Below are 12,106 nucleotides of genomic sequence, written 5' to 3' on the forward strand. Positions count from 1 at the left end.
GCTTGGGTTGAAGGGACTGATCCAGCCTCTAATTGCTGCAGCTGCATTTAAAAGGGAACGCTCCTGGTTCCAGCAGCAGGCAGCAGAGGCATGGACAGCACAGGCTCGAAGGATTCTTCACTCCTGTTCTTATTAACAGGTGAGGGGGAAGGGAACCCTACAGCTGTACTCAGTTGCTTAGCAGTAGTTGGAAGTGATTACCCTCAAGGTAGATGTGGAGAGCTTTCTTCAGGAGCTACCCAGCTACTTCCCTGTTGTGCAGGCATCTTAGTTATTAAGTGCTGGGACTGGTAAGAATTAGTCTCTTAGTTCATGCAGAGCAGTTAAACCAATTTCCAATTAACTGGATTTGCCTTTTTCCACCCTCCCTCAGACGTGCAGCATATCAATGGAGTGATTTAGCCACGAGTGCGCAAAGCAGTACCTGCATGTAGCAGTCACTGCAGCCCAAAGGAAAAGCAGGTCCAAGAGCAAACTCTTCAGTAAGAGCTAACTTGTCTATGAATGTCAGATTCTGCTCTGGGAGCAAGGGAATACTGCAGCTCCCTGCCTCCCCTGCCCAGGGAGCTTGGTTTCAATGGAGTGGTTATGTGAGCTCAGGCCCTGGCACTGCTGGAGGTCAGCTGTCAGTCTTCTTCCTAAATACTTCTTGGCCAGTTAAGCAGGACAAAGCACCCTCAGCAGCTGAGCAGGGCCACTTCTAGAGTGGGACACTGATAGAGGACAAGGCCATGTCTAACATTTCTCAAGTCTCAGTTCCTTAGCCTCAAGCTCTGCTTCTCTTTCAGGTTTTAGGTCACTACAGAGCAGGCAGCATTCTGTGGGGGTTATGCCACAGCTCTGTTCCTGATTCAGAAATGACCTTCACAGTGACCAGCTGCCTGTGAGAGGGCAAGAGTGCAGTTGGTAACTGCCCTGTTTGAGAAGCAGTTGCTCATGGTAAGAGGCAGGAGAGCTTCAGAGTGTCAAGGCTGTACCTCATCCTGTCATTGGTGAGCAGAGGCTGCACATAAACCTGACCTGAGTCACTTACTCCTACAGGCACTCACATGCACAGTGAACTTCTAAACTAAACACGGATCCACCTTGGCCAGCTCAGCTTTATTTCACCACATTGTCAGCCTCCCTTATTGTTAACAGCTGCACTCTCACTCGGCCATTTCAGTCCTTCCAAGTCACTTCATTTCCTTCTGTATCCAGCTCCACCACCAGTCCAGAAGTGCTCTCTGTGTTTGCCATTAGAAAACTACCCCTCTAGACTTGCAGGAGGACATCTCTACAGGGCTCTAATTCCTAGGCAGTACAGAAACTAAGCCATGCCCAGTGCTGAAGCAGAAGCCTCTCAAGCGCTGGCCTTCCCCGCAGCCTCCTGGCTGTGCCTGGAGCTCTCCTTGCCCCGCAGCCGAGCGCACATCTCCTCTGTGAAAACAGAGCAGCAGGACTTCTGCAAGGCAAGAGGGGAGGAGAGGAGGGGCTGAGTTGTTCTGTGCCATGGAACCACCTCTCAGGCTGCACAGCCCAGCTGCTGGAGCGGGTGGGCAGCAGCACCACCGAGGTGCATGCTCCTGCACTTTCCATGTCTTTTCCTGCTTGTCGAATGACTTGAGAAGAGCCAGACCTGAGAATAAACTTGTTCTGGATGCTTGCCTGGCCTCTCTGCACCCTCAGGGTACTGCAGGGCACTTTGGCTGCCCAGGAGCTGCAGGGAATGTTCCTAAGGTATTTTTGGGGAGGTGTGGGGTTGTTTGATTATTTTTATCTAATTCAGGCTACACAGCTCTCACCCTTTAAAGGGTTGTTCAGCCTGGAGAAGACTCCAGGGGGACCTTAGAGCTGCCTTCCAATGCCTGAAGGGATCCTAGAGGAAGGCTGCAGAGGGACTTTCCATGAGGGTGGCTAGAGACAGGACAACAAGGAATGGCTTGAAGCTGAGAGAAAGCAGGGTTAGACTGGAGCTTAGGAGCTTCTTCAGGCTCTGGCACAGGCTGCCCAGGGAGAGTGTGGACACCTCTTCCCTTGAGGTGTTCAAGGCCAGGTTGGATGAGGCCTTGAGCAGCTGAGTCTAGATGAGAGGTGTCCCAGCCCATGGCAGGGAGGTTGGAGCAGATGATCCCTGAGGTCCCTTCTAACGTATGACTATGATTTATCTCCCCTCCCCACACTACATTGCTTTCCTTAGTAGAAGCAAGATCCACATGGAATTCCAGCAGTGCCTGGTGTGTCCATGCTAAACAGAAGGGAGCAGGCCAGGAGGTGCCAGCCCTCACCCACCTTCAGGTGCCCAGCAGTGTGCCTGCTTCTGTTGGAGAGCTCCACCAGCGCCGCGATCACGCCGAGCGCCAGGCCCATGGCGAGGGTGAGGAAGAGGCCCCCCAGAGCCTGGGGCTGCAGTGGGCTCCAGCTGTCCCTACTCCTGTGCATGCAGCTGCTCTCCCACCACTTGTTGCGCAGGTAGTCCAGGTCCCCTGACTCCCGTAGCTTGAGGACAGCAATGGAGAGCTTCTTGGTCCAGGGGGATGCTGCCAGCAGTAGAAAGAACAAACAGGGCAGAAGTCACAGCCACTGGGCACAGCGTTAAGCAAGCCTCTGCTGCACTACCAGGCAGGCTGGGCTGGGTGCTGCTTTCCAGCTTTCAGCTGCTGGTTCTGCAAGCAGAGACAATCCCATTCCAGGCCTGTCCAGGTATAATAGGTGCAGGACAGTGACAGAAAGAAGGCACCGGGGAAATAGAGCAGTTGTGCTCCACCTGGGAGCAAGGTGCCCACCCTGCTGAGCACACATCAGCAACGCTGTTGCATGAACCAAGGCTAAACCAAAGCCACCCACAGAAGCCAGTGACACCCCCGAGGGCTGGAATTGTTTGCATGTTAGAGTTCAAGGAGTCAGGGATAATTTGTCCACAGAATGAAAGCCTTGCCTGGCAGGTTGCCAGTTTGCTCATGCAGGAGGTGTGTGCAAGTTCTGGGACTAGGCCCTGTGCTCTATCAACCTGCTACGTCAGACCCACATGGACCACCCCACAGTGGGGCAGCAGCACTGCACAGTGACTAACCCTGGGTAGTGGCAATGCCAAATCCTCTGGCTCCAATAACTTCAGGGGCCCTGATCAGGTTGCAGTGCCTGGCAGCTGCAAGGTCCTGAGAGATGGACTCTCCAATGAAGGCATAGTCAGACTCCATCACGCGCTGGACGGCCTCCTGGTAGGTTTTGACCAGGACATGGTCTCTTCTCTTGTCCATGTACTCATAAATCATCTGGTGGATGGGATTCTTGGAGTTCTGCGGCACAAAAACCCAAATGTCAAAGTGAAGTGTAGGACAATCACCTAAACAAAATCTCATGCTGGCAATACAGATTGGAGTTCGTTAGCCCAGTGCCCTTTGAGCTCCTTCTACTGAAAGCTACCCCGTGGCTGGCAGAGTTCCTCTCTAATACACAGGGCTACAGGCATACAAGGGTGAAACATTTCCCACCCTCAGAGGCCACTGTTGCAGGCATCCAGTGAATGTACCCAGAAATTATCTTCCTCATTCTTCCAGAGTACACAGGGATGAACCTCAAGGACCAGCACTGCTGTCTAAGGAGGGAACACACTACAGAAATGTAGTCCCCCTTTGGTGCTCCTCTCTGAGAAAAGGTGGAAAAAGAGGTGAGCAAAACACCCACAGTGTTTACTACAGGAGAATTGGTGAGGTCTAGAGCAATGAGGGTGACAGGGACCCAGAGGCATCAGCCAGACAGCTTGGCCTAGGCTTAGCAGTTCTACAGCACATCTGCATGTGCACAGGGAGGCTCTCTGCACCTTGAAGAAGTAGAAAGTGGAGGAGCCTTCCAGTGTCCCAAACTCAAGCTTCCTCTGCTTCACAAGGTCTTCAAAAGTCTGGATTGGGAGCTGCTCACTGCTGGAGCTCAGCAGGGCGGTGAAGTTGGCGATGTAGGCAGCCAGCAAGGCGATGGTGAAGAGCCACCAGACAGCAGCAATGACCCTCACCGAGAGAGCTTTGGGCCGGGGGGTGACACCTGCAGAGGAGACACCTGCTGAGGTGATGGCCACAGGCAGCTTCAGATCCCTGAGCCTGAGTCAAAGGCTTCCCTTCCAGCAGAGGCTAAGCTCCCACGCTTGCCCTGCAGCTGCTGTCATCAGAAGTCCCCAAACTGGGAGTTTCAGAGCTGTCAAGTGTCCCTGAACACCTCTCCCCCACAAGACACCACAGCAGTGTTAGACTGAGGAGAGCTGAAGCTGCCACCAGCTTTACAAAGCCCAGCACTGCTCCCAGAGCTGCTTTGCTGCTCACCTTGCAGAGCAAGGGCTCCTGCTCCAAACCAGAGGCTGTTTAAGAAGGTGAAGTGGTTCTCCTCATTCTTTGGTTCATTCCATTCACAGGGGCTCAATCTGGGGAAAAACAACAGGATAAAACCAGACATTCAGGGGACAAAAATGACCAAACAGTCCTGCAGTGTGACTGCAGCAGTGCAGCTGGCCTGGAAATGCCCTTTTCTTCCTTTCTCCTTAAGTTCCAGTTGCAGCAGTACTGAGCAAAGTACTCCTGAGCAAAGCACTGCTGCTCAGTGCCTCCCAGTTTGCAGCAGTGGTGGCTCAGGCGGTGCTGTGACAGCTTTGCCAGACACTTTCTTCCTGAGCTATTGCATAATCCAGCCCCCTTGGCACATGAGTGGCAATATTGGCTCTCTCTGTACTATCAGGCTGCTCCCTGGAGCAAATCCTTACCTAGAAAGATTGTGCATAAAACTAGAGAAGCAGCAATAAAGTGTCTGATGGAGGCTGCAGCTGCAGAGTGCTGTTGTGGCCTGGCAAAGAGCACAGGAGAGAGCTGAACCTCCTGGGAAGGGGGTGGAGTAGAAGTAGAGAATCTCTGCCACAAGTCAAAGCAGGACACAGGGGATAAAAATACAGCAGGAGAGAGACCTGCAGTTAGGGCCATGGCCAGAGGTCAAAACAAGCTCTGATAAAAGCAGGAGCAGACCTGAAGTACAAGAACTTGCTCCTTTCAGCAGCCCCAGGGAATCCACATCACAGCCACAGTGCTGCTGCTCCTGGGGAGATCCTACCCTTAAGGCTGTCTTAGCCTGACATGACCTAAGCTCTATCAGCCCTGGTTCTGGACCTGTACAGAAAGTTCCTGAAAGCAAAATGCACCCTGGAACTTTCTTAGCAGTGATCAAAATCTGTGAAACCAATTCACTGATACCTGGCAACAAGAAAGAGGCAGAAGCAGGTCAGCAGGTAAGCAAATAAAAGGCCAGTCCAGGTCTCCTTGCTGAAAGGAGCCAGGAAGTGGAAGAAAGACATCTCCTGAGAGACAGTGTCCTTGCGAAGCAGGATGCCAATGCCAGTCTGCAGGAAGGGGGTGGTGAAGGAGACCACCTCCTCCCGGGCAGAGGTGACTGTCAGCGGAGCCACTGCCATGTCTGCTTCCTGTAAGGTGGAGAGGAACAGCAGAGACAGACTGACTCAGTCCCTGAGCACAGCCCCATGAAGCCCCAGAGCTGCCAGCAGCACTGTGCTCTCCTTCAGAGCCAGAACCCTGCAAGTTACCTGTCTCAGGATTTCACCAACCATCCCAGTCCAGTTGCCCCCGGGAGAGACGGCACCGTACTGCCCATCGCCCACCACCTTCACCTTGTAGCTGAAGTGAAGCATGGCAGCAAGAGCCTTCAGCAGGTCCATGCAGTAGCCCTCCAGCTCTGCACTCCTCACCATGACGTAGGGATCCTCCTGAGCATGGAGGGCAAAACCCACAGTGACTCACTGCTGAGGCTGCAGGGCACACCCTCCCCCAAGACCTTACCCCAAACTCAAGAGACAGCCCTGGAGCCATGGGGTCACCTCCAGTCCCAGACTCCAGCAGGGCAGCTGCATTCTACAAGCCACAGAAGTAAATGATGACCTGTCCTGCTCTAGAAGCCCAAATCCATTTCATTTGGAACACCAAAGCATCAGGTAGGGGTCACAAGCTGACAGCAGAGTCAGAAAATTCACTGCTGCTACTTCCTCTGGTGCATGAGGAGCTGCATTTGCTTTATTTTACAGCCTGGTTTTGATGCCTGCACTCCTGTGACCTTTACATTTCTCCACTGCAGGGCAAAAACATCATGCAGGCAACACAAGCCCCTTCAGATGCCGCTGAGCAAAGAGGAGGTCTGATGTCCTCACACAGTACTCAGGTGCAGAGATGTGTCCCCAGCCCTCAAATCCTCCCACTGCAAACTACAGACACCTTGCACTAAGATCCAGACCCAGTGATGAGCAGGAGTATCAAAGACAGCCCAAAAACCACCTTCAAAGAGACTGGTGATTTAAAAAAGGACCAAGTGCACCTCCAGCTGGCTCCCAGCCACTGCCAGTGTCGTGTCACTGCCTTACCAGGATTGTTGTGACAGTCAAAGTTGGAAGACCCTCTCCTGATCCCCTTAAGTCAGCGACCTGCAAATCAAGCATGAAGAAATCATCACTCTCCAAGTGCCAGGCATGGCCCCACTTAGCTAGGGCTGATAGAAGATAGTTGATAGGACTTGGGGTGGGTGTTGGGGGGGTACATACATTAAACCAGCTATAAATCCCCCCTGTAAGCTGCAGTGACCTCCCCACTGCTGTCCCTAGCTGTATCTGATAAATCACAAGCATTGCACTGCTGCTGGTGCCAGCAGTGATTTGCCTGAATAAAAAAAAATTACTTTAGATGTTGTCCCAGATGCCTGCAGCCTGCCAAAGAGAGCAGCTCAGGGTGCAGGCAAAACAGTCAGCAGCCAATTAAGGTCTCATTAAAGAACAATTCCAGAAGACACAGAACAGTAGGAAACCTGAGAGGAGGAGGAGTAGGGGAGCCATGGATTCACTTCTGCATGGAATGCTGAACTCAGGGGTTTACCTTCCAACCAGCAGCAGGGCTGGAGGATGGTTCTTCCCTGGGGCATGGCTGAATTTTGAATTTGGGATAGAAGACTGAATGAAAACCCAGCAGAGAGACACAGGCAGACCTAGAGATGGCCATCAGCAGCGTGCTTACAACACAAACTCCCCCCAGATGAAAAGCACTGCCCCGGGACCACATCTCTTCCTGAATTTCAGCTGTAAGACCTTCTGCACATCTGCCTTCAGCCAGAGCTGTCAGCAGTGAGGTTAACCATCCTTACCTTCCTCACAGCATCAGCATTCCTTGTTCCTGAAAAAAATACAACAGCAGTATCAGCTCCTTGCAGGGTTTGTATTTACAGCTCCTTAAAAGTGAGGGTTCAGACCCTCCTTTCAACACACAGAAGGTTTATCCTTCCCTCAGCACTCCTGACCTGCAGCAGGCTCTGGCTGTTTCCTGTTCACAGCTCACTATTGGTGTGAAATGAACAGCAGCAGAAACAGAAGCACTCAGGCTGCAGAGGGTTCTGCTTGGAACTTCATGCTTAGGGCTGTCACCCACACACTGAGGGATGGATTTGCAGAACCAGTGGCCTCATTTCCCACTGCCCTCCCTGGCAAGGTGGCAATCCAGCTCTCCTGCTACTTCACTCAAGATTTCTCCCTCCCTCCTACAAAACCTCATCTATAAGCCTAAAGAGAAGCCCTGTAGCCAACAAGAAGTTCATCACCATTAAGTGCCAAGACACCAGGTCTGTTTATTCCTCCCTTCCCCTTGTCAAAGGGATTGCAACCACTGGGGTAGAAACCCTTCTCCAGCACGTCCATGCCCCTCAGATTACAGCACCCTGACTTCATCCCTGTGAAAACAAACCTCCAAATGGGCTATGACCAAACCCAGGATCCACCACTGACAACACTACAGAAAGAGGGAGCAGGAAGCCTGTCTTGTGGGGCCTGTTCTCTGCATCCCATCGAGGGGCAGAGGTGAAGGGAAGGACAGAAAACTGACCAAGCTGAAGTGTGCTAAGAGCCACAGCAACCCTGCAGACAGCACTGGAGAGACTACCAAGTGCCAAACTATCAAATCCACTACTGACCTTCTCTGTATCACTTCTCCTTCCTGGGGCTCAGTTTTCATCTGTAAACCCAAGGTGAAGACAGAGCCTCTCTGCTAAAGACACCAAGATCCACCTCCAAAAGTCCTGCTCTGGCATGCTTCTGGGTTGTGCTCTGCTAGGTGACATCTAACACAGCAAATTACTTGATCCACAGCTTCCCTCTTCACAGTACTCAAAATACCTCAATCCTACCCCAGCAGCAGGACAACTAAACCACAATGCCTGAGCTGCAGAACAAGAAGCACAATTGAGTCAGTCTATGGCTCATTAGCTGCCCAGGATGTTTTCTCTCCAAGGTGCAGAGCATCTCTCCCTGCACTCTGAGAATTCACAGTGCAAAAGGCAGAAATCTCTCCAGATAAAGCCCCAAAATGCAGGCTGTTTGCACTCTTCCAAGCAAAAGCTGTGAGTTCCTCATTAATACAACACTATAAGCATTCATTTTGTATTATTCATGCCTTGGGTTTGCATTTTCTGGCCTTGTGCTGAACTCTACATCACTGTGAAACAAAACCTGTTTTTTCCTTCTCCACTACACTTCTCCATGGGAGCTGGAAATCTTCACAAAAGGGTTCTCTTGTCTCCCTTTAGAAACTCATGGAAGCCAGTAAAAGCTTTTTGAGACTCATTTTGGTGACCTGCTAGGGCTTCTTGGATGGAAATGGTCTGCACTGAGGGCTCCAGCTCCCCCACAGCGGCACTGGATGCAGCTGTTCCAAACCCTGTTGTGCCACCTCCTGAAAGGGCCAGAAGGAATCAAGTTGCAGCACTAACTCAAAGTCCATTGCAGGGACACTTCTCAGAAGCCAAGTCCTCATTGTGAGAATCCTTTGTGAGAGTCTACAAAAGCACAAGACAAAGAGAAGAGGCTCATCCCTCCACTCCTCTTCCCTGGGGGCTGGTGGCTGCAGGAAATGGCTGTGGCTGCAAAACTCAGTCCGGCCCTTACCCCTTCTGCTCTGAGCATGCCCAACCTTCCCGTGGGAGATGGCTTCCTGCCTCACTCCTTGTGACAAAGCTTGCTCAGAACTGCCCGCCTCACCCCAGTCTTCCACCCCAGCCTCCCTCCCTAGGCTAGCACCCTTCCCTTCACAGCCTTTGCCAGCATTTCCCTTTAGTGATCAGGAGAGAGCTGAACCAGAACAAGTAACATGGAAAGTATCACTCACAGCAGAAGCAGCTCTCAGCATCTCTTGCTGCCATTCAGGGGATCACAGCCTCAGAAGGGTGCAGCTTTAACCACAGTAAATGTGCTCAGGGACACCTAAGCACCCTTGGTCTAGGCTTTTCAATCTTCCCTGATCTCTCTGCCACCTGATTTACAACTACAGCAGCAAGACCCTGGATAACTGGACCCATAACATGATGAAGTCACAGCCACAAGCTGTGACATCAAGGCAGACCCTGATGGTGTCTTAGTAGCCAACTCAGAAACAAGTTCTTGCATCAAGACAGAATCCTGTAAGCACCAGCAATTAAAGAATGAAAAACCCAACCCTGTAGGGAAGAGCAAACCCAGACGTGGATGCACTTGGGAATGCTTTTGGGGATCCTTTTCTCACCTGTCTGGCTTGACTCTCTCAGGAGCAGCATGGTTGCCAGCACACAGAACACAAGGTGAAGACCTTTGTCCATTGGAGCAGAAATATCTGCTGCCTAAAGGAAATGCCCTGCCAGAGAGGAAATGCAGGTGGTTAAAGCTGGGTTTGCAGCTCCCCATGGCTGGGGCACAATCCCAGCATGTCCTGCGTTTTCTGCACAGCATTCTGAAGAGTCTCAGTTTAAAGGTCTCCAGGTGACAACACAGTCACTCCTGAGGCCAGCCATAGCAAACACCAAAGATAAGATTCTGGTGAACACTCCACTGCAGTAAAAACAGGGGACAAACCTAGAAAGTGGCTTTATCCACTGCTGCTTGCACTGCTTCCCCTCCAGAGAGCTCTCCATGAAGAAGGGAGCAACAACCAGTGTGCAGGCTCTGCAGAGAAGCAGCTGAGGGTCTGTGCAGTATGGAGGGGCACAGACCCCATAGGGAAAAGAAAGGACATACCTGAGGGGGGCTGCTGCTGGGTACTGGGCCCTTCTGCTCTACCAAGAGGGAAAGGGCTATTAAAGGCAATTTAGTAGCCAGCTGAGGCAACGAGCTGCTCCAGGAGGTTCTGTTTCAGGGGCTTAAAAGCAAAACCTTAAAATCACTTTCCCTTTGGGTTGCAGAAAACAGAGGAGCTTATTCACTTGCACCAAACTGATCTGAAATAAAACTGTTTCACCCTGCACCAAGAGACAGGAGAAACTATTTCTGAAGCCCTCTTATCTCAACATCCTCCTCTGAAAAAGGAAGAAGGGGTAGGATGGGGAGGGTGAAACCCAGCATATTTAACTTCGTTTCCATTTCAAACTCTGCAGTGACATTTCTGCATGCCTTGGAATAAAGGCACCCTTGTAATCCAGCAACAGACAGATGGCAAACAATCAGTGCCAGGTCATAGCTGCTGCAGTACTTGTGTCTGTATTTACTGTCGGTGTCAAACAAGACTCAGGACACCATTACCCCCCAGTGATAATCAACATATGTTAAATGCCCAAGAAAACTCATCCCTTCGGACTGTATAGGCAGCCCTCACTCCTTAGCAGCTTTTCAGTCCTTCCAAATGCAAACCAAATCCCCAGGCTTACTCCTGCTCAAGTCCTCTGTGTGCAGAGCTGAAGGCAGGCACCAGTCCTGCCACAGCAGTGGGCAAGATGAGCAACCAGCAGCTAGGAAGGAGAGAGCCTGTTGCAGGCAGGCTTTGATCCTTCTCATCTAGAGCAAGAGCAGCAGCAATTGAAGGCAGCATCTCACTTACAGCAACTTCTTCAGCCTCTCCTAGATCCGTTTGGCTGGGGCCAGCAGGAGCACCTCCAGGCACAGTGAAGCTGCTGCACACTGGATGCTCCCAGGCATTCCAGGCTCTTATAAAGATAAAAGAGAGGGAGGAGCCAGGCTGAGGGGCTTCTAAAGGACCTGCCAGCTCCTGTTCCAGAATCCAGGGGTGGCTTGAGGTTTGGGAAAGAGAGGAGGAGACTATACCCAACAGAGACAATATTTGGAAGCGATTTAGTCCAGCAGCTGAATACTACATTGAGACTCAGAAAATCCCAACCCTGGCCTGCTGTGTGGTCCTGTCAAATCCTGTCTCTTTAGAACAGTGTCCCACCCAGCTCTGCCCATCTCTCCTGTCTATCCAGTGTAGCCTGCTCAAGCAAATAACATACAAATAAATAAAAATATCTACAGCAGCATGCTTGCTTCTTTAAAAAGCCACTAACTTACTGCCTTCTGAAATGCAAATTTGCCTCTGTTACAATCATCTTTCTTTGCAACAGTTGTAAACAAAGAGGGGAAAAGAGGGAGCTCCTACCCTCAGATCTAAATCTGAGTCCATTCCACATGTACAGAAAGCATAGCAAATATTCCCATGAAAACAGCACAAATCCTAGAGAGGTTTTGCCTGGTTTGGTTGGTTTCTTTCTTTTTTTCTTTTTTGTAAGCCAGTAAATCCAGATGGGAATGTAAGTTAGCCAAGGCTTCCTCACTGCAGCTGTCAGCTGAGGGGCTCATGTATCACACCAAAACCCACCCCAAATACACCCAGCATTTCCTCACAATGCTTAGACAGCTGAAGGGAGGTCTGAGCTTCAGGGTGAGCCATTAAATTCCTCTCTGGATTGTACAGTTCTGTGTAATACACAGGCACAGAAGTGAAACCCTGTCCCCTACAGCCATCTATTTACTGGTTTCACTTCAGAAGTGGGCTAAAGCACAACACTGCCAAGTGGCTGATTCTGCTGGGCCAGGTCATCTTTAAACACAGACATCAAGGCCCAGCAGCAACAAAGAGAAGCCCTCACAGGAATTCAGCAGAGTCAACTATTACAGCCCCAGCTGCAGGGGACTTGGAACTCATCCACATTTAAGTAAGGCACAAAAGTTTCCTCCCCATTTAACTCTAAGCACTGTTCTAGGGGGAAAACTCTCCAGCAGCCTGCACACCTTGGCCTTCTTCCCTAAGCTTTCTCTGGACATGCCACTGAGTAAATCAATTATTAAGCATCAACACAGCTTGCCTTC

General features: G+C 51.1%; 1 protein-coding gene across 1 annotated transcript; it reads right to left on the minus strand.

Moving 5' to 3' along the window:
* Nucleotides 1-1,342: 1,342 nt before the first annotated feature.
* LOC128977379 (probable glutamate receptor) lies at nt 1,343-9,636 on the minus strand. Its single transcript, XM_054394890.1, has 10 exons — nt 9,558-9,636; nt 7,156-7,184; nt 6,386-6,445; nt 5,558-5,737; nt 5,211-5,437; nt 4,296-4,393; nt 3,803-4,020; nt 3,053-3,278; nt 2,272-2,519; nt 1,343-1,444 (listed from the first exon to the last, which is right to left on the minus strand). The coding sequence occupies exons 1-10, from the start codon at nt 9,628-9,630 to the stop codon at nt 1,343-1,345; spliced, it is 1,461 nt and encodes a 486-aa protein (XP_054250865.1). The 5' UTR covers nt 9,631-9,636.
* Nucleotides 9,637-12,106: the final 2,470 nt, after the last annotated feature.

This window comes from Indicator indicator, chromosome 32 (assembly GCF_027791375.1).
Source record: "Indicator indicator isolate 239-I01 chromosome 32, UM_Iind_1.1, whole genome shotgun sequence".
Classification (NCBI taxonomy): domain Eukaryota; kingdom Metazoa; phylum Chordata; class Aves; order Piciformes; family Indicatoridae; genus Indicator; species Indicator indicator.

What these genes read in the sequence shown, in the direction of transcription:
- LOC128977379 (XM_054394890.1), bottom strand. Translation starts at nt 9,630, where the DNA reads ATGGACAAAGGTCTTCACCTTGTGTTCTGTGTGCTGGCAACCATGCTG. An exon ending in AGGAGCCCTTGCTCTGCAAG is followed by an intron (nt 4,021 to 4,295) that starts GTGAGCAGCAAA and finishes TCTCCTCTGCAG; the next exon opens with GTGTCACCCCCCGGCCCAAA. An exon ending in TGGCATTGCCACTACCCAGG is followed by an intron (nt 2,520 to 3,052) that starts GTTAGTCACTGT and finishes TACTGCTGGCAG; the next exon opens with CATCCCCCTGGACCAAGAAG.